Source organism: Motacilla alba, chromosome 4 (genome assembly GCF_015832195.1).
Source record: "Motacilla alba alba isolate MOTALB_02 chromosome 4, Motacilla_alba_V1.0_pri, whole genome shotgun sequence".
Classification (NCBI taxonomy): Eukaryota; Metazoa; Chordata; class Aves; order Passeriformes; family Motacillidae; genus Motacilla; species Motacilla alba.
Genome location: NC_052019.1, coordinates 67,506,095 through 67,526,351, shown reverse-complemented (window position 1 = coordinate 67,526,351; position 20,257 = coordinate 67,506,095). Strand labels below are relative to the sequence as shown.

The 20,257-nt window shown below is 38.1% G+C and overlaps 1 protein-coding gene across 12 annotated transcripts in view; it reads right to left on the bottom strand.

Moving 5' to 3' along the window:
* PDE5A (phosphodiesterase 5A) overlaps nucleotides 1-20,257 on the bottom strand; it is a 104,544-nt gene that overhangs the window by 3,643 nt on the left and 80,644 nt on the right. For 11 of the 12 annotated variants that reach the window (XM_038136760.1, XM_038136764.1, XM_038136759.1 and 8 more), the window contains 13 exons: nucleotides 19,367-19,475; nucleotides 17,588-17,672; nucleotides 14,809-14,984; nucleotides 13,353-13,412; nucleotides 10,090-10,236; nucleotides 8,460-8,585; nucleotides 7,193-7,287; nucleotides 3,936-4,023; nucleotides 2,705-2,805; nucleotides 2,533-2,610; nucleotides 2,110-2,173; nucleotides 1,811-1,885; nucleotides 1,248-1,331 (listed from right to left, as the gene is read on the bottom strand). In XM_038136760.1, coding sequence (XP_037992688.1) covers nucleotides 1,248-1,331; nucleotides 1,811-1,885; nucleotides 2,110-2,173; nucleotides 2,533-2,610; nucleotides 2,705-2,805; nucleotides 3,936-4,023; nucleotides 7,193-7,287; nucleotides 8,460-8,585; nucleotides 10,090-10,236; nucleotides 13,353-13,412; nucleotides 14,809-14,984; nucleotides 17,588-17,672; nucleotides 19,367-19,475 — 1,288 coding nt within the window. The remainder of the gene's footprint in view (nucleotides 1-1,247; nucleotides 1,332-1,810; nucleotides 1,886-2,109; nucleotides 2,174-2,532; nucleotides 2,611-2,704; nucleotides 2,806-3,935; nucleotides 4,024-7,192; nucleotides 7,288-8,459; nucleotides 8,586-10,089; nucleotides 10,237-13,352; nucleotides 13,413-14,808; nucleotides 14,985-17,587; nucleotides 17,673-19,366; nucleotides 19,476-20,257) is intronic. The other variant, XM_038136758.1, reaches the window with a different exon arrangement.

Here is a 20,257-nt window from a genome sequence, read left to right as displayed (position 1 = left end):
TTCAGATTTCTGAACTGAGAGGAAGACTTGTAGATCATTAAATGCACTGGTTAGCTACCGCAAGAGCTGAGTACAATTTGGACTAGGATCACTTGGTAACTGTAGGTATAAGCAGCAGTGCATATTTCAGAGTAAATAATTCCAGTTTTTCTGGTCTTTGCATAAATAGAAGGTAAAGCTCCCCCCTAATAGGAAGAAATACAGATGTTCAGGCTCTAGAACTGTGGGCATTTCAAGTCTGCTCAGGCGTTCTGTTAAAGTTTTCTGTTTGTCCAATCTGTATGTTTGCAGAGACATGCAGTCTTGTTTCAATGGCCTACCTCCTACTGGAGACAGTTTTCTGAGGCTTCAAAGCAAAGGCTGCCTTATTTTCCTGACAGTTTCTACAGCACAGAAGCACTTGATTTTCAGGGACAGCAGCTAGTAGCTCCCTTTCTCTATTGCTGTTTCCTTTGAACTGGTGAATGTGCATTCTTTTCAGAAAAGCTAATTGTGTCAGAGGGAAAAATTCAAGTAATCATCCTGTTCCTTGCACTGGAAAGTTCTTAAGAATTCACTTTTCTGTTCATCTCCTTTTCCTCGCCTTGGTTTCTGTGAAATACTCGGTACAGTTCAAATAAACAGACCTTCACTCCAATGTTGTACTGGCTTAAAAGAACCTCAGAAACCATTATGTTGTTTTTCACACTGTATTTGACCAAGCAGCTTCTCATCCAGTTTGTGACCAGGATAAAAAAGCATTTCAGTGAATTATCTCATGCAATGCTTTGGTTTGTGATGAAGGAGAAGGAAAAGAAGGGGATGGGAAGTGTTAAAATTGGGTCAATTTCCTATACATAGCATATCACCTTTTGTATAATGAATTCTTTAAAACTTTTAAACACTTTCTATCAATGCACTACCTGGATACCATTCTTTCCCTAGAGGTCAAAGCATTAGTTCTGTGACTTCCCCTGATAATTCAGCATATGACCCAAGGACATAACACCAATTGCACACAGCACAGCATTTTAACTAGGTTTAAAAAAATTGTGACAAAACACATTGATCAGACAAATATACAACTAATTATAAATACTAAAATAATTTCTTCAACAGAATAATGAATCAGATGCAATATAAAATAAAAAATATTTTCTAACTAAGGGGCTAGTTTTAAATTTGATTTTTATTCTAATTGTAAATCTGTGTCTACCAGAGAACAGCTCTGGTTTCAGATATTTGCTGTTATTCCTTAGGCACCATACCTCATACAGCTGCAAACAAACAGCATCTATGAATCCAACCTGCATGCTGGGAATTTTGTTTTTCTTCTCTCTGTTCATTAGGTCCTGCAGATAATAAGGGAACAAGCTCTGTGTTTAAATGCATTAAATATAAAACCCAACCAAAACCAAAGAGAGAATCTGGAATTAAAAAGCAGCTCCTTAAACAGCACAGCAAGCTCAGCACAGGAGGGTGTCATCACAGGTGTTAGAAAGAAGGGAACTGGACAGCATAACTTCCCTCAGGAGACTGACTTTGGGTTGACAGAGCCCAAATAACCTGGCAAACTTACTGGGTTTGGATAGCTGCATATAGGTACCAATTTAGGAATGTAATTGCTAGCCCATTTAGTAATACAGACTTAAAGGAAATAATCCTGTCTGTTCTTCTGGTTCAGAAATAATGACACGCTATTGGTGTTTTGGAACCACAGAGCAAAACTGGATTCTAGGAAGACAGGGAAGGAGCTGCTCCTGTAGTGTGGTCAGTGGGAGAAATTGTAAGTGCTGTTTCCAAAAGACATTTTGCAAGAGGTGCCACTTACTGTGGGTTCTATGTTGAGCTCCTTCCGCTCTTTATCTCCTTGATCAAAGAACTCAGTGGCCACAAGCTCAGCAATCTGTAAGAGATTTCACTCATTGAGAGCTCCAAAAGTTTGATTGCAGCCTACAAACAAGAGTGGTTCCTCTCTCTCTCCCCTTAGGATTTATCATATTAGCCCCCCACACACATCGTGAGACTCCAGCTCAGCATTCCACCACTGCCTTTACAGTAAGGACTGGGTGGAGGAAACAAACTTTGATGCAATTTGCATTTAGTAAACCTTAGAAATTAAACACATACCCGTTGCTGAACTGGCCATGGTTTGGTTATGGCTGATAAGTCACAAGCAGTCATCAGCATTGCTCTGCATAACAAACAGAAAGAAAGGGATAAATTACATGAAATGTGTGTACCCACCTGGTCTAGTGTGTGACTATTAAAACAGAACATAGAATTTCAAGGAACATCAAGTCAGAAAAACAAGTGAAATTAAAGCAAAGTTATAAATCTAAGTCCACATGCTATTTAACAAAGTTTCTTATACAGGTTCCACACTTACTAGTTCAGACCAAGGGAGTTCAGTGATCTGTGTGACAATGCCAGCTTGTACAGGCCCAGAGCACAAAGACCTGCTAGGTTTAATGAAGTTCACAGCAACATGGCATGGGAAATTGGCTACCCAGTAATATTAACCGATTTCTTGATTATTCTGCTTTTACTTACAGAAATAGCTCCTTTTGTGAGGGATCTTCCCAATTAAACTGCTTCTTCCTCAGAAGTTCGAAAAATTCTCCTCTCCTCCTTAAAAAGAAGTTAAAACAAAAGGTTTTGCAGGATGCTGACATGATGCTAATATCCAGGAATGATTATTCAGCCAAAGGTTCTTCTGACTTACTTGATGTATAGTGCCAGGTCTGTGGCAAGAATGGCTTGTTTTATCATTTTCAGTGTAGCCTTGTATTCTTCAATGGAAAGGCTGCTGAGAATCTGATTTCCCTGTACAAAAAAAAAAGTGGAAAACAGTGCTATCAGTGAAATGGGCAACAGCACACCAATTTGCTTAATATCTCTAAGTCACCAAATCGTTAAGAGTTGCTTGCTGATATCTGAGGTCATTCTTTTACCCTCCTTCATCTTGCAGATTCCCTAGTTTAAAAATAAAACCTCCAGTCTTTCCGAGTAATGGCAGAAAGCTGCACAGCAGCAACATCATCTCTGACTATTACAAAATGAAACTGCAAGCAGAGCAACATCAAAGCCTTCAAATCATTTCATTCATTAAAATTAAATTTGTCACTGGCTGTATCACAGCTTCTCTTTCCTCATCCTTCCCCTCTCTGAAGCAGAGGAATTATAACAGATTCCCATACCTGCCCATACACCTCTAGTAAATGAAAATATTTTCCTTTTATGAAACAGCATAAATAACAAGTTATTAAGTAAATGTATGAGCTCAGCAGCCCCCTACTAAACCAAAGCCCTACAGAGCAGGCAAAATGGAACTCGCCTCAATTGTTTTTCCATATTTGTCTAGCTGAATAGGAAAGGATCACTACAATACAAAGGATGCCAGAAGTACCACAACCTGTGGCACAAAAGGAGCAGTCCTTTGGAAGGATTGTGAATGCTAAATACATGGTCTTGAAAGTTAGTTAATAGCATCAAACAAGAAGAATGTAGTTTTATTTGCATATTTACTAAACTTGGCTTCACTTTGGAATGTCAACACAAGCAGAGTTTGGTTTGGTCTCATCAGGGCTGCTTTGTGTATGTGCAGGCTGGAATGTTTTTGAAGTGAGAAGAAGGATTGGGGTTTGTTTGGTGGTTTATTTGAGGTCGTGAAAATGGCACAAAGCCTTTTGTTTCCTTTGGTCCAAGGAAGCAGGTACTCAGAATGTTAGCAAGGTACTCAGGATGTTAGCAAGGCTTCCCTTATCAGGCAGCACTTGGAAGGCTTTGGTAGCACTTAGCAACAGAACTGTGATTTCCATGTTGCTGCATTTGCTTTCTTTACCCAAAAAGGAATAAAGAGCACTTTAGAACATATAAGGGTGGGATTCTATCCAGAAGCCAAAAATAGAAAGTAAAATAGTTTCCTTTAGCATACACAGCAATGTGGCACTCACTGGACTATTCAGGATCATAAGGCATTGATCAAAATGATGATGCTCCATGATTGAGTGACAATACAGCTGAGCCAGAGGATGTTCGCTCCTGAGGAGGAAAAAGATGGAGAAATCAAATTAGACAAACATATTCGTGATCCAGAAACAACTTCCCTTGCAACATCCTCTTTGTAGGAATATGGATAAGAAGATAATGCTGTTCCTTTGTCAGAACACTTACAGCTCTGGTGTTCTGCCGTCTCTACCTGTAGAGACCAGCTGCATGCAAGGAGTGACAATGTAATACCAAGTAACATAAGGAGTGAAATTTCATCTATAGAAAGCAAAGGTAACACAAAGAGTTCATTCACAAGCAGAGTTTAGGAGACAGTTTTGGTTTCTGGAACATGTACTTAAATATTCTTAAACCAAATGTTCTTAACCCGCATGTCATATTTACTGCTGAACTTGTAAGTAATAGTGGAAACCTAATAGGAAACCCACCGATACCAATGGAAAAATTCCTGCTGACGTCAGTGCAATATGGTGCTGGGCCCAAAATGTTTATCAAGTCATTTCCTTGTGTTACTACTGCAACATTGTTACCTACCCTTTGCCCAGGGTAAAATCCAAAAGGGAAACTGCTTAGAGGCTGGCAGTGACTTTGATTTTACTAAAGGCAGTGAAAAATTACAGAAAACCAATTGTGTAGGTACAGAACTTTAAAATACCTTAGTGCAAAACTTAGAAGTATTTTAGAAAATAAGAGTTTGCTGTTTGAGTAGCTTTAGTCAAAGTAGAAAAACTCCTCCTCTCTTGAGGATTTCCAATTTCTTCCTGTTCCTTGTTGCATAATACAGTTCTTGGTTTTTGCTGCTCTGTCTTAATTTTCAATCCCTGGTCCCACAATGCACATGTCATCTCTCAACTAAATCTGGATTTTTTTTTCGAGTCTATTTTGCTGATGATCCTAGATCTATTACTTTGATTATAATCTGACCTACAAATGTTTAATCACGTCAGTAGCTCTTTTAGCATATAATTCCATGAGATTTTCTAAATGGTTAAAGACCATTCACAAGACTTAGTGGCTGCAGGATTGGGTCCCTGTGCGAGTGAGTGCACAGAGGCTCAAATAAAAGTCATAAGAGGAGACTCTGGGGATTTAAGAGGCACAAAAATGTGGAGAGAAAAATGGAAAGACAAACAAAAACCCAGAAAGGAAGATTAAAGGATGCAAGCCCCTGTGGAATATGGGCTGGCTGCCCAGCACCTCCTCTGAGACCACCACGAAAGGGGCGTAGAGCAAATGTACTCGTGTGTTTCTGTAAGGGAGCAAACCACAGGGTGGTGCCAACACATGCTGGGTGAAATTCCCATCGAATGAAGTGGGATGCATATTGTTTGTCCCAGAGTTCATCCTGACTGAAGAGAAATATGTGAGAAATCTCTTAGGTTATCTTCCCAAGTATTGCTCCAAACTAGAGCTTGCTTAGTACTTGCAGACCCTGACTGGGGCTGGAAATAAACTCAGGTCTGACTTCTGTAGTGGCATTTCTGTCAAACCCCCACTCCAGACCAAAGAGCACCGTGGCTTTCTGAGCACAGGGATTTGGTTATGCAGCTTTCTGTGCTTCCTACTTTGCATGTGGGATTGGAGCAAAAAGAAAATAACCTCCCCTACATAACTACCAGAAGGCCTTCAAGCAGTTTCCTTTCTGTAACTTCCACTGCCAGGACTGTTGCAATCTTTGAAACCCTTCTGCTTAAGAAAAGAATCCTACACTGAATATCCAGCCTCCCTGCTTCAAAGGGAAAAACAAAAGGGATCTGTTCCTAGAAATAACTTTTCTATTTCGGTTTAAAAAAGAAATTCATGGAACTTTTTATTGAGAAAGGAATTAAGCTATAGCCATCTCAGCTTTACAGCGTGTTTAAATGTTAGATTTTGCTGTCTATGACACTTTCCCAGGACATTTTTGAGAGGAGATGACGCATCTCCAGATGTCTTCCAGGAAATTTATTTTTAAATAAATAAAGCAAAAAATAGCTAACTAGTTCCAATCACTGCAAGACTATAGTTACTGCTCAAATCCTCTTTACCAAGCTAGAAAAAGATCACTCTTCTGTGTTGTGGAGTTTGTTTTTTTTTTCTTTACACATCAGTCAGTGTTACTCCAAACACATAAATCTGAAATGCAGGAGTTCTTCTTCAGCTTAGTTTTTATCTGCCTTTCAGTATTCTGTACCTTAAATAAGCTTTTCCTCCCCTACTATCTTACTTTACACATAGTGAGAACAGCAGACCATTTCTTCACAGGTCACTTCAAAACAATTCTCCAGCTCTGCCAGAAGAAGATGCACATTTCTGGGTATTTTTTGCCCATCTCTGGTCAGACCAGGACACACTGCCATATCACAGGATTTACATGAAGCCACACTTTAAATCAACAGAAGACTCGTATGTTATTGGAAGCGATACCAAATTCACTGGGTTGGGCAGATTTCAAACAACTAATAAATTCTAAAAAACCCTGTATCTTTAATTAAAAATTAAAATATGGGGAAAATTTTAGACTTGTTCTGATATTTCATTTTGAAAACTTCAAATCAAAATGCTTTGAGTAAAAATATTTTTTCAGTGTTTTAAAAATACTTTGCCTTTTTGTATTGTAAAGGCCTTTCTGTAATTCCACATTGGATCACAGTTAAAGAGCATACATAACCCACAATCAATGCAAAACAACCATACATGTTTAATGTGATTTTAACTATATGTAACTTATTCTAAACAACTTAGAATTCTGGAAAAACATTTCTAAACCAAGAGTAAAACAATCTGAGTTCAAAACAATGGGGAGACACCTCTGTACCTGAGGGGTGCAGACTCAGTGCTGTGTTGGCCTGGACAAGAAATGAACAGCTGGGTTGGGCAGGGAGTGATCTGAAAAACTGCACGTTTCCTACACTTGGAAGCTGCAGCCTTTTGTTGTCACTTGATGGGAAATCGGGGAGGGGACTTTGAGAGCAGGAGAATGTTGTCCCTGCACAGCAAAGGGTTCACTTAATCTGCCATCATAGTTAGTCAGCAGCTGAGGCTGTGCATCTGCATCTTTGGACTCGTGAATTCTGGCTGTTCTTAGACTTTCTGCTTTGTGAAAACCTGCTCCTTTGCACAGGCCCACATCATCAAAGCAGTCAGGTTGTACCTAATTTATCTCTGTGCTTGTGTTTGTTCACTCACTTGTTTTTATTTAACTTTTCTCAGACCCACTTACCTTTGTATGTAAGAGTTGTTCACTCCCCTGTGATCCAGATCATGGCTCAGAGTTGCTATCAGCAAAGCCAGCGTTTCTAAGTCAGTCAGTTTGCTCTGTATGCAAAAAAGTAATGCCAGAAGTGAGCTGTGGATTTATTTACTCCAGCGTGTTTTACATCTGCTTTCTGAATAATGAGACCTGCTCTTAGTACAGTGAAAAGACAACTTAGTTTGGAAATGACTGATTTTATCTTTCTGCTAGGAAGATGCATCTCCCAATGCTTGCCTTTCCCCTCAAACTAGAAAAAAACTGAATTATGTTAAATGCTGTTCAGACTCCAGAATCTAGGACATGAGAATCAGCAGGGAGTGAATCCAGTGTAGTTAAGAATAAACAATTTATGGAAATTGCAGTGGAGACTGTCAGGATTCCAAAAATAGCAGGCAAACCATCAGGATCATCAAAGATTGCTCGACCGCACACAGAGAGAAACTACCATGTCCATTCCAACAGGGAAGGAAGATGGATGTCCTTGCCTTGGTCTCTTCAGCACCTTTTGTCATTTTCATTAGTGAGATAAAGTTTGTAGAGAAAAGAAATGCCTCTTCCTCATTAGTATTGGGTTTTGACCTACAAATGTTTAAAAACTCAGAATGAAAAGAAACATTCTGTTTCCTCCAAGAATATAAAACCAAAAACTAAAAACCTGTTTTGGAAGAATTTAGAATCAGTGTTTTATTTATTTAGAGGACCATCTAGCCCTAATCAGAATGATTAGGTTGTTTTTTTTAAGTAATTAGGTGTCTTTTTAAGTGAAAGGTTGAAAATTTGTTCAAAAGCATTGGAATGAACATTTAAATATTTATTTCTCTGGTTTTATGTTCTGTTGTTTGTCTAAAGCTGTACTTGGCTCTGCATTTGAACTTAAAAGATTCCTGTTGAATATTTTAAGGAAACATTGTAAAAATAGGTCAGCCTCTTTTTCTCCACTTTTTTGACTTGCTTGTAGCATAAGCATTAACTTTAAAAAAGGACATAAGCATGTACATGCCTTATTTGAGATACTCCCATTGGGAACATCCTGATAACCATTTCCAGAGGATTTAACTCAAAGACAGAACAAAAAACCACCACAGCAGTTTCACAAACCAAGCCCTCATAGGCAGAAGTCTTCAGCAGAAGATTCCACTGGCATTACCATGGAATAATGAACATCTTACTGACATGACAATCAGAGCTGTGCATCATTAGATAACTTGTCTTAATAGAGGAACTGGAAATGTACCTGAATTTTCCCAGATTTCAGAGCAGCAAACATGCACTGTGCTGTGTTGAAGGCGTGTCTCCAATTGTGATAAGCAACGTTTTTCCGATAGTTTTTCTTCACACTTAAAATCCACCTGCAGAGAACCTTTAAGAAACAGCACCACATAGATGTGTTTTCATAAAAACAGATTTTTAATAGAAACTTTCTTAATCCTGCTTGGAAACTCTTACTGAAAAAAAAATCCATTTAACTCAATTTCAAGTTCAACTGTAACACGCTTGTAACTGTGGACATAGATAAGAACAGGTTTACACTCACTAGTACAGCTCCTATTTGAGCGTGTCATACTTGTGGGTTTGGGGTTTTTTTTTTAAGAGCTAAATGCTAATGTCAAAGCACTGCTGTTAATTCAGAAACTGATGTATGTTGGGATATCTGAGAGAAAAAAAATCCTTGTTTATGATGACATATTTGACAGAGAAAATTTATTTAGTTATTGAATCATCTTAAGACCTGTTTTGAAAATGAACAGGCAGCTTTTCCCTCCTATCAGCTTGCCAAAACCCAAGCAGAATTGGACTTTGGAAAGCAATTAAGTGTGATAGAAAGATTACTACATTGCAGGGTAGTTCCTTTTTTTGTGCAGGAGGAAAGCGTGTCCTGGATGTTTTACTCAACAGTATTAGAAATTGTGCGTTATAAAATTTTATATATATATATATATATATATATATATATATATATGTACACACACACACACATATATACACACCTTTTTCCTACCTTTTTTTTTTGTAAGGAAGTGACAGGTATGAAGGTCAGGTAGTAATTGGATGTCAGGATATATTCATTAAGGTTGTTCACCTTACTACAGAGGTGAAGCTAAGTACTAGGATGTTCAAGTGATCAGATTAGATAATACAGCACTTTTGGCCCTTGGACACTACTAATCTAAATTGGTCTATAAACTGCTGATCTAGACAACAAATACATGCTTTCTTTAACTAATATGTTTGCCTATGAAGCCCTACAAATTAATCTTGCATTTTGATATAAATTTTGATGATTTTGTTGAAAGAGTTATAAAGCAAAAATAAGGTATTTAGAAATGAAGGTTTCTACAAATAGATGTTGTGTGCACTGAGTGGAAGAGGCTGAAGATATTTTCTATTTTACCTGTCTTGATCACCTCTGATAGATGTATCGGTAAAAACCTTCAGGGCAATTCCCACAGCCCATCTAAGTTATCACTTGCTTCAGTCTTTACTGTCTCCATAACCATGAAGTTCCTCTTAATCGCTAATCTATTATTTTGTTGGGAAAGACTAAGATGATTGCTACCTCATATGGACATAGTGAACAATGTTATTGTCCTCTTTGTAAGAGTTCTTCACTTCCGGAGAAGTGCTATCCTCTCTCTGCTCAGTATTCTGTTTTCCAGTCCATTAATCATAGACTGTAAGATGATTAATCCTTCAGTAGAACCAAACTCAGGACAGACCCCAATTCTTCATATGCCTTCCTAGTTTGCTAATTACTCTTTTATACAGATGTCCAATTCTGTTTACTGTGAGATCATTTCACTGGTCTGAATTCCTAATAATTAAGCTGTCTCTTTCTGTGGGGCAGTATTTGGCAGCAACCGTACCTCGTGTTTCATTTGGAAATTTTGCACCAGGTTGAGGTCTGTGAACATTCGAATTGTGCACAGTGTTGTTTCAAAGTCTGACAGCTCAAAGTCACTGAAGTAGAAGTCAGTCAGATTGAGAGTTTGTGCAGATGGCACTACAGCAGCCTGGAGAAGAATGAGAGAACACAGCTTAGCACTAGGGCAGAGAAAGCAGAACAAATACCTGCTTTTTCAACAGACTAAAAAGAGACACTCAATTTTACCTTCATGTGATATAGAAAACTGATGATTGCTTCTCATTTACTTCCCCATGCCTCTCTTGTTTAACATTACCTTATTACCTTGGATTTAACAAGCACTTTTCCATAGATCAAGAGAACAAGGTTAGAATTACCTGGTCAGCCTGGTTATCTAAATCACCAGAGGCAAATTGTAACCAAAAGTATTGATGAAACTGAGAGAAGGAGAAAATAAGGCAGTGGAGTTACATGTTTGTTTTTATGGATATGCAGAAAGCAAAATCCATAACTGTTGGTGTTTTTCTAAAAATGGTGAGGAAAGAGATGTCAGTAAAACAGATTTGCTAACAGAATCCACATTCAGCATGATGGGAGTCTGAGCATGTCCACAGGCAGAGCATTCTCAGGGCTAGAAACCTGAAAAATTAGAGTTCATCTGTGATTAGTAATCTTTAAAACCCATAGTCAGTGGTCTTGGTGCAGTTTGCATACAACCATAAACCTTCAATGTGAAATTTTAAACTACAAGGTACACAATACACCCGCTATCCTGTATAGTTTTAAATCTGAGTTTTTCATTGTCCGTAACATCTCCATTTATTACATCTCTTTTCTACTTATAAAATACAGAGTATTTATATCCATTGCCCTTCAAAATACCAGTGTTGAGGTCTATGCTAAGTCTTATATTAACTCTTATACTAACAAAATAAGTGCTAACTCTTATACTGCAGAACAAAATGTAGTATCATTTTCCGCAGTAGAATAAAAGGTGGGGTTCTCTGCTACTGCTTTAGAGCTGTTTCACCTCAATATGAGTGTGGTCCAAAGAAAATCAGGTAAATCTGAAATGGTGAAGGAAATAAACCTTTGTGTTTCTCTTCCTCTATGTAATTCTAGAGGAAAACATTTCTCCGGTGTGGGCAGCTGTGTCCCAGAAGGCTGAGGAACTGAAAAGGAAGCATTTGTCATCATCTACAACATTAGTGCATGTAACATGCAAATCCATAGAATTCTGGCTGCCAGCCTCTGTTCCATATCAGTTCACGATCCTCTCTCTTCTGTGTCAGAATCAGGAAGTCACAGAAGATTATGAAAAAGAGTATTGACATAGGGAAAAAATGCACCCTCCTTACACATTTCTTCTGCCACTAATTTTATGTCCCTGTTTGGATGCATGTGGGATTTCAGCTGTGAGCACGTGAAAGGCCTGCATGTTCAGTGGTAAATAATGCAACTGTTCAGCACTGACATAATTTTAAATAACTGCAACTGCAGGCTGGGATTTCACAAGGAAAGGGGCTGCAAGGACACAGAAGGAGTTCAAAAGAACACCTCATGCCTCACTTCATTCATAATTTATCTTTCCCTTCCTTGATCTCCTGCCTTTCACAGCCACAACAGTAAGTTTCATTTCAGCTGAAATATAAAAACACTGCACTCTGTAACAGTTTATGGTGTTGTTTAAAAAGATTAGCTATTTCCTTTTTCACTTAATGAAGCCACTAGAGCCTTCTGCCTCCTGTTTTACAGCACAAAAGTTCATCAGCTATTTTAATTTCAATTTATTGAGCTGTGGTTTCTGTAAATATATTGGCAGCAAAAAGAAGGCTATGGAAAATGTGGGACTACTGTGCGGCAACTACAAAGAGTTTTTCTTTGTTTCATCTTCTTTGGATGATAAAACACAGGTTGTAGACAGTACCCAGGCTCAAAGGAGGTGACTGATGCAATAGTATCTGTAGTATTTGGAAATGATTATTGAAGTAAAAAATTTGACTGCAGCCTACTCCATAAGACAGATAATTAATATAATAGAATAGTGCCAGTTGGAAGAGCCCTACAACCATCTTCTAGTCCAACTGCCTGATATGTATATATTTTCAGATTATTTAGAAGCAAAAGGTATATCCAGAAAAAAATTCATACTATTTTGGCCATCTTTGTATGACAATATGAGTGCAAAAATTAAAGACTAAAATAAAAATTTTATGAGTGCAAATAAAAGGCCTGTGCTTGTGCTCTGGTATCACCTTAGAGAGTGACGGTTGACACAGGCCAGGACTGTGGAAGGAAGCTGTGGACAGTTAAGCCATGCCAGTGGACACTGGCCCAGTTCTACGTTTGCTGTGGTTCTGTTTCATTGAACAGTAGCGGTGGAACCACAAAGATTTCATCACAAGCCCTGAGGAGAGGAGTCGCACTCCGGTCTTGTCATGGCTCTTTATTGATGAGCAGCAGTGTGGTAGGATTGAGGTTCAAAAATCCATGTGACACCATTCTAAAAATAGCCTTATTCCTGCACCTTGTTTTGTTACTTGGCCAGACCAGTTCCATGCTACCCAGCTCATGGTCCCCTATGCCTTCCTTCCTCTCCATCCCTCCTGTTTATTTTCGTGCAGCAGGGGTGATGCTATTTCCCTGGAATAGCTGCTGAAGGCTTGGAGAAACTAAGCACATGCTGTGCTTTGAAATGCACTTGAAACCCTAGCTGTAGTTATTCCTTAGGCAGTGGCTTCTAAACACAGAATTAAACATGAGCAGAACAGGACACTGCACAGAAAAGCAACTATAATTTTTTTTAAAAAAATAATTGCATTAAAAATTCAATGCAGAATTTATACATAAGGCCATAAAGCTGCAGCCATACTTGGGATATTTGAAAGGTACCAAAGCTGTAAGATATACAGCATTCAGACTTAGATGCAGAATGGAGAGTTCTCAACATTTTGCTTCTGGAATACTTATTCATTATGAGTTTGATACTGACATTGCACCAGTGACTGTCTCAAACTCCTGAAAAAACTCAGCACAGGTCTGGGTCTCACAGTGCTCTGGCCAGCTTTTGTTTCATTGTAGACATTGTAATATTTCCCTTTTATATGATTCAGCTCAGGAATCCCAGCAGTATGAGCTTCGCTGTCATTTTTATTTCTGGAACAGATGCTTCTGCCCCTTCAGGGACGCCATCTATGTACAGGACTGCTCTTGGTTCTTCTACTAAAGCAATATTTCTAAAGTAATAGTAAAAAATTCAATTACCACTGTTACCTGCAGCTCCCTCGTTTCCTCCTCAGCAGCAGAAGCATGGTATGAGAGAACCTACAGGAAGAAAAAAGCAGCCCTTAGTACAAACAAAAAAGCCATGTGCTAACAAGGTACTTAGCCTAGCGCAGATTTTTCAGCATTCCACTGCATTTGCTGAAAAAATCTTCTGTCTGTGCAGGGCCCAAGCCAGTTTTAAGGGAGTTCTCTGAATGATTATGGAGACATATCTGCATCTTTTACAAGTCCCCCACAGCACAGAATCTTCTTGAGATAATTAGAACGAGAAAACATGAATAGCTTCTATGGAAGAGCAAAGAACTCTGATTTTCTCTTTGAAAAGTTTTCATGGCCCACTTTCAAAGGCAAATAATACACAAAATAGCTCTTATTATGAGCCTGACATTACAGGCATAGTAGTTCTTCAAAGAGTTTATTCAGACATGAAAGAAAGTTTTACCCTAACTTAAACTTGGCACAAAAGTCTGAAAAACAATACATTCATTTTAAATTAAAAAAAATAAGCTCAGATTTTTAACTATTGAGAACATATGACATGAAAATGTTACAGAGTTTTATTTTTTTATCAAGGACCCATTTAATATACTAACCTATAATCTGGCTGAAACTTCCTATAGTATCTATAAAGTGCTGTAGTAGGAGACAGAATTGCTAATTTGCCATATAAGCAAATTATTTGGACAATAGTTTTACCAGCTTTTTATTTAACATGACCTAATACAGGTTTATTTGACAACTGCAATGTTTCTTTTAGAGGCCACAAGGCACATAATCCCATTTTAGGAGCTCTGCAAACACTCTGTTTACATAATGGATGTTAGGAGATCTAAAGTCTACACATTTTTCACTTTCAGCTTCAAGTTATCACCCCTGAGTAATTCAGTTTCTCAGACTAAAGCCCACTTCAGCTATGAAGCTTAACAGGAACCAATTTAAAGCCTGTGACCCCTATGATGTTCATCTTGATATGGTTTGATGGAGTCTGAGGAAATTGCTGAGAACCTACAATAATGCTGCTGTTAACTCCTCACACTCGTTTGTCTGAAGAACTGAGCCAAAATCATCACAAAAACCCTCAGACAAAAAGAAGCCCCTTAATCAGCCAAACCATTTCCCCCTTCTTATGCAACAGAGCAGACCCAACGTGCTGCCAGCATGCAGCCTCATGGAGAGGAAGAGATGCCTCCAGCTCCCCACTAAATCTCAGGAGTTAAGTTAGGACACAATACTAAATAAAGAGTCTGCTGGCAGAGTCAGAAACAAGCAGAAAATTCCTGAGCAACTCAGCGGTCCAAATGCTGCTCTCCTGAGGGATAACAAATTCTGTTGAGTGTCCCTGTGAGTAGCTGCACTTACTTGCAGAGCAGAGAGGGTCTGGGGAACATTAGGGTCTGTCTGGGGCTAATTAAGGACCATCTAGATTTGGGCTCACCTCTAGTGTCACCATCTGTTTTGCCATGGCTCTTTCTACAGCCTCGTACATCTGTGTGTTCTGGATCCCCAGGCCACAAAAGATGACAAATGCTTCCAAGAACTCCTCATCATTTCTGTTGAAAGCCTTGATTTTCCCTGAGTTTTCTTCCATCTTATTCACAAGCTGGCAAACCCCTATGTCAGGACACAGAAACAAAAGGAAGTAATACAGAGTACATATCACCATCAGGAATTAAGTTTAGGACAGATAAGCCTATAGTATAAACAACCAACATACATAAGTGACACATAGGAATGCTTAGGGTTTTCCTTCCCCCCCCTCCGGGTAGTTTCAAGGTATTATAAAATAAATGTTAAAATATTATATATACCTAGTAAATTCAAAAGTATTTATTAGGATTTGTAAACCAAAAATGTAGGGCTTTAGAGACTTGATTGTCCTGTGAAATTCTAGGGTCGTTTTTATCCTAACTTTTATTATTAATACTATTTTAGATTGATTTAATCCCTAAAGACAATATGTCCTTTGGAGGCTAATTAAATTTTTGCAACCATGCCAAAAGAACATTTATCAAAGTCAGAACAGTGGTACACAGAGTTTTCACTTCCTCATTTGAGCCAGTACTAGGATTTTTTTCAAGTAAATGAGCTAAACAGGGAATACCCAAGTTGAGATTCAAAGCTGAAGTGCACTCTGCCTTTTTTTTGAGGATGTGATTGAATTACAGCCTCTTGCAAACACTACTGAACTCCTTGAGAAGCATCTGTCTGAATTCAGCTTGGGTTCAAAAGTGCTGATATTTACATTTGTTAATTTTCTCTTAAAAATTTCTGCGCCTTTCTGCACATGTGTCCCTGTAGAAGTCTGACAGCTAACTTCTACCATACCTTGCTGCAGGTTAAATCCCTGACACTACTGTGAGCAGGGGGAAATTCAGAAATACACCTGACCTTAGTTTTACCTGCTACAATCAGAATGTTAATTAAAGTAGCTGAATTACAGGAATATGTTGTCTTTGGCGATGTGTGCTGTCTTAATGGAGTCCAAATGTTTTCTCACTCCCATGAACAAAAAAGTTGCATTTTCCCGGCCAAGTGCCAAGATAGCCCAGCTGCATATTAAAAATTCTGAAAAAAGTTACCACGTGTGCATCTTCCCTATTACAGCTGATAATAAAACTAAGGAAAAAAATGCAGCCCACACAAACTGTGGTTTTAGAAGAATGTTGGCCTCACAAGTTTTGGTGACAATGCAACATTGTCCTGTTTCCAAATTGTATTTTGTTAGGGGAACTTTGTATCAGTCTCCTCTAAAGAGACCAAGACCATTGTAGCTGTAGCTGTTAAGTGTAATGGCAGGGATTGGGCTATCTGAACATGGCAAACAGAATTCTGAACCTTTATGGAATGAGATGGAAAAGAATGGATCACTGAATCACATAATCCCATTAGAAAAGGATTCATTCAAATAAAGAACAAGATGAACTTTCCCTGGGGAAAAAAGCTGACTTAGAAAACTCTTCAGGAAGATCCCATGAAACTGACCTTCAGATTTGTGTTTAGTACAGCTTATGACATTATAATTATTGCCATAGCAATTATGATGTAATGAACACAAGATTACGACCCAACAGTGAATATGCCACAGAAGTAAATTCATTCTTAAAAGACACAGTATTTGCACATAAATGTCTCTTTAAAAAATAGAGAACTGCAGTAAATATACTGTGTATTACTTAAAACTCTTTAACCCCTTTCAAAAGCTTTCCCAAAGCACTGAGAGGTCCATTGATAACAAATGAAGGAACTCCAAGTCTTTCATTAGGACAGAGTTATAGAATCACAGCAAGATTCTGTAAAGCTTTTACCACATACCTGAGAAATGCACAAGTCAGGAGAATAAAGTTCTTTTCATCTTTCTTGCTAGTAAGATTTGCTTGGGTTTCATGTGGACAGTTTTTCTTACCCCCATCATACTTCAAAGAAATTTCCCAATGAAAATGACTCAGACTTGAAAAGCCCACCTAAATGGGTGGCCTGACTGAAACTTTAAGTTTGAACTTCAGTAGGAAATCTCAATAGGAGGAAAAAGAAAAGAAAAGAAAAAAGGAAAAAAAAAAGAAAAAGAAAAGCAGATGCAACTGTTTTATCAATAGCTTGAAGCATGGTGAAATATGTCTAATTAAAGCTCCACAGTTCAGTCTTCATTTTGGTCTTCTAGGCCATGTTGGAATATTTAAATAAAGTAATAAAAGAACTCATGAAAGAAGCTAATAGCAAAATAAATTTCAGAGAACTCCATTAGATAAAGATGAGGTTTCTCTTTCTGTCTCAGATGTTAAAAAACTAAATCTGTTTTCACAAAAAAGGGACATCATATTTACTCTATAAATTGGGCCATGCAATTTTGCCATTGTTCTCAAACAAAATTATTTTAAGATCATTAAAAACTCATTCTTGGAACTCTTAATATTTACTTGCCATTTTACTTGATGAAATTGGATCCATTCTCCTATCCAAGAATTAGTATATTTTATTTTCTGTTTGCTTGTGGCGCTTACTGATGCCAGGAACAAAGGCTGACACTCATTCTCTATTCTTTGGCCGCTTTTTAGGTGAGCAATTTATATTCAAGGTTGCGGTAGACTTTTTAGTTGATAACATGATAATTAAAGATCATCTCTCCTGGCTTGAGACTGCGTGTTGCTGCGATTTTATCATAGAGCACATAAATTTATCTATGAAATATACAGAATTATTTTTGTTAAGATACCTACCTATCACTTTATTCTTTTTCCCATTTTTTATTGGTGTACACAGCAAACTCTTAATGTTCCGACTTAGATTTTCTGCATTGTCATTCTGTTAAACAAACAGAAAAATACAGTTACAATTTTGAAAGCTGCTTTTCAGGTGGCTGAAGTGAAAAAGCTGTAGAGCTGGGCTCTACAACTACTCTTGGCTTACATCTTCCTTCAAAGAGCAATTAGGTGATCAATAAGTTTGCCCACAAACAGCAGGCAGGAAAAGTACTACAGCTAGGTCAGCATTCTGCACTCTTCCCAGGACTTTGCAGCGTGTCCCGTGCTCCAACAGAAGGAGATTAATTTATTTGGGGAGTGGAAGGATAGAACAAAGAGATAATGCCTCCTTTTCAAACACTTGGGGAGAAAAGGCCACAGCTCTGCTCTGACTGCCCCAGGAATCATGTGGTAGTTGTTGAGAAGTACATTTCGTCTGACCTCTAATTGTGTGTGGCACCAAAGAAACGGGCACACACTAATATTTCTGATCAAAAGGTTCTCTCTCTTTTTATATTGTTGCTTTGTGCTCTGCTGCTGTTCAAGGACTGTAGAGAGTATCTTGGCAGGATTTTCATGAGGTAAGTGTGCTGTTCAATAACCTCCAAAGAAAGAGGCAAGCCAGGGTTTCTAGGGCACTGGCAACACCTGGGATTTCCCTCATGTCAGGGTGTATCAGCTTTCAAAACATTTATCCTACTACCCTGCTCCTGCAGTAGTGCAAGTGCAGTCTGTGTTGCTGAAAAACATTTCCAGATTCCTTCTAAAAGTACTATTGCTTTCTTTTTATGGGTTTCTTTTACATACATAAGGTGAATTCCAGGAAAAAGAAAAGAATCGAAATAACTCTAGCCCTACTGGACAGCCTGTTTCCAACAAACAGTTGTTTGGATGATTCTCAATTTTATTTTTAAATGTTTTCAAAATCATCACCTCTTTCTTTATTAATCTATAAAATATATCCACTGGATTCTGTCTGTACTTCCAGTCCTGCAGTCAAGACAGGGTTAGTCTGAGAACTCAATTCCTGTATTGCTTCATCTGTCACAGAAACGCACTCCAGAACATCCCAGAAACCTTGCGCAGGAAAAGAAAGGGAAACAACCCAGCTCCCCACCATGAGTCTGCCCCTTCTCTCCACTTAGTGGAACAATCACACTGAGCACTGTCTTTTCTGATCATTTTGTTGTGTGTCTCAGAAAAAATTTTGGTAAAAAGCCATCTGCTGGACCATAGTAGCTCCTCTCCCTCTCATTACCCCCTTGCTAACAGGCTTAACCATAACAGTAAGAGCAGACATCTTTCTAATTTCTGCATTGAAAATGTGGGAAAATACATAATTAAAAGTTTGCTTTTTGCTGATGATGACCATGAAGGAAACCTGACTGGAACCTGGGCCTTGCCAAGTGACCTTCTCTCCTCACTCTCCAGTATCCCTGTGCTCAGTCATCCACTGCATCACAAGCTCACACTTGAGGAAGTGTTAGGCAAAAAGTCCCAAAGAAAAGTCAAGTTGATCCATCTCCACGGCAGCAAAGAACTTGTATCCATAACATTCATCTTTGCCAGAATGAGAAGGGAAAGGAGAAAAAGGAAGCAACTTCTGAGAGCCTCCCAACACTCACTGTGTGTTTGCACCATTTTAACTTGGGCCACCTTGACAGAAATAATAAAAGGAAAGCAAAAAAGGTTGAAAAGTTAAACAGAAAAACATTTACCATTTCTGAATTTCAAACCTAAGCTTATTTTACTTACTGTCCATGGAAATCTCCTGTCTTTGCAGACATCTGGGATGTTGAGTGGCTCCATTGTATTCTTCACATACTGAGCATACATGTAATTGATTTTGTTTGTGTCATAGTCCCTGAAGGATACAACATTATTATTATTATTATTATTATTATTATTATTATTATTATTATTATTATTATTATTATTATTATTATTATTATTATGTGCTTTGCATAAAAGTGAGTAATTTCTTATGCCAAGCAGGTAATAGGAATATTTTTCCCATATGAGAGAAGGATATATAGATACAACCAATAGATATATAATGGAGTTGAGTTCAAATCCTGTATCCTAATCCAGCTGTCATCACAAAACTGCAGCATGTATTGGTGCATGCTTTCCACCATTTCTTTAATGTTCAACAACATTAACACTGAACACCAAACTGAAGAAATAAACAATTCCCTACAGTTTACACAGATGAAGTATAAAGAATGAACAGCTGGGTTTATACAGAAGTAAACAGAACTATTTGAAAACAAACTGCATTCACAAATCTGGAACTCCTGACAAAACCATTACTGGATGAAATTCACATATTAATTCAAGCGAGTGTAGTAGGTATCACTTGTGAATTTTCTGCTGCTAAGTTAATTTCAAATTTCTTCTAAAAGTAAAGACAGTCACATGGAGGTTCTGTTACTGAAATAGAACTGTCTATTCCAAATCAGAACAAAAAGTATCTTTACAGAATCAGTCATCTCCACTTTTTTAGCCACAATTTATTTAAGGTATTTTAATTCTCTTAGACCCTTTGCCTGCCTTGGAGGAGGACATATATCCTACTTATAAACCTATTCCCATCAAGCTCCTGCAGTGTCTCTCCAACATTTGACTTGCCTTTCGTTATCCTCC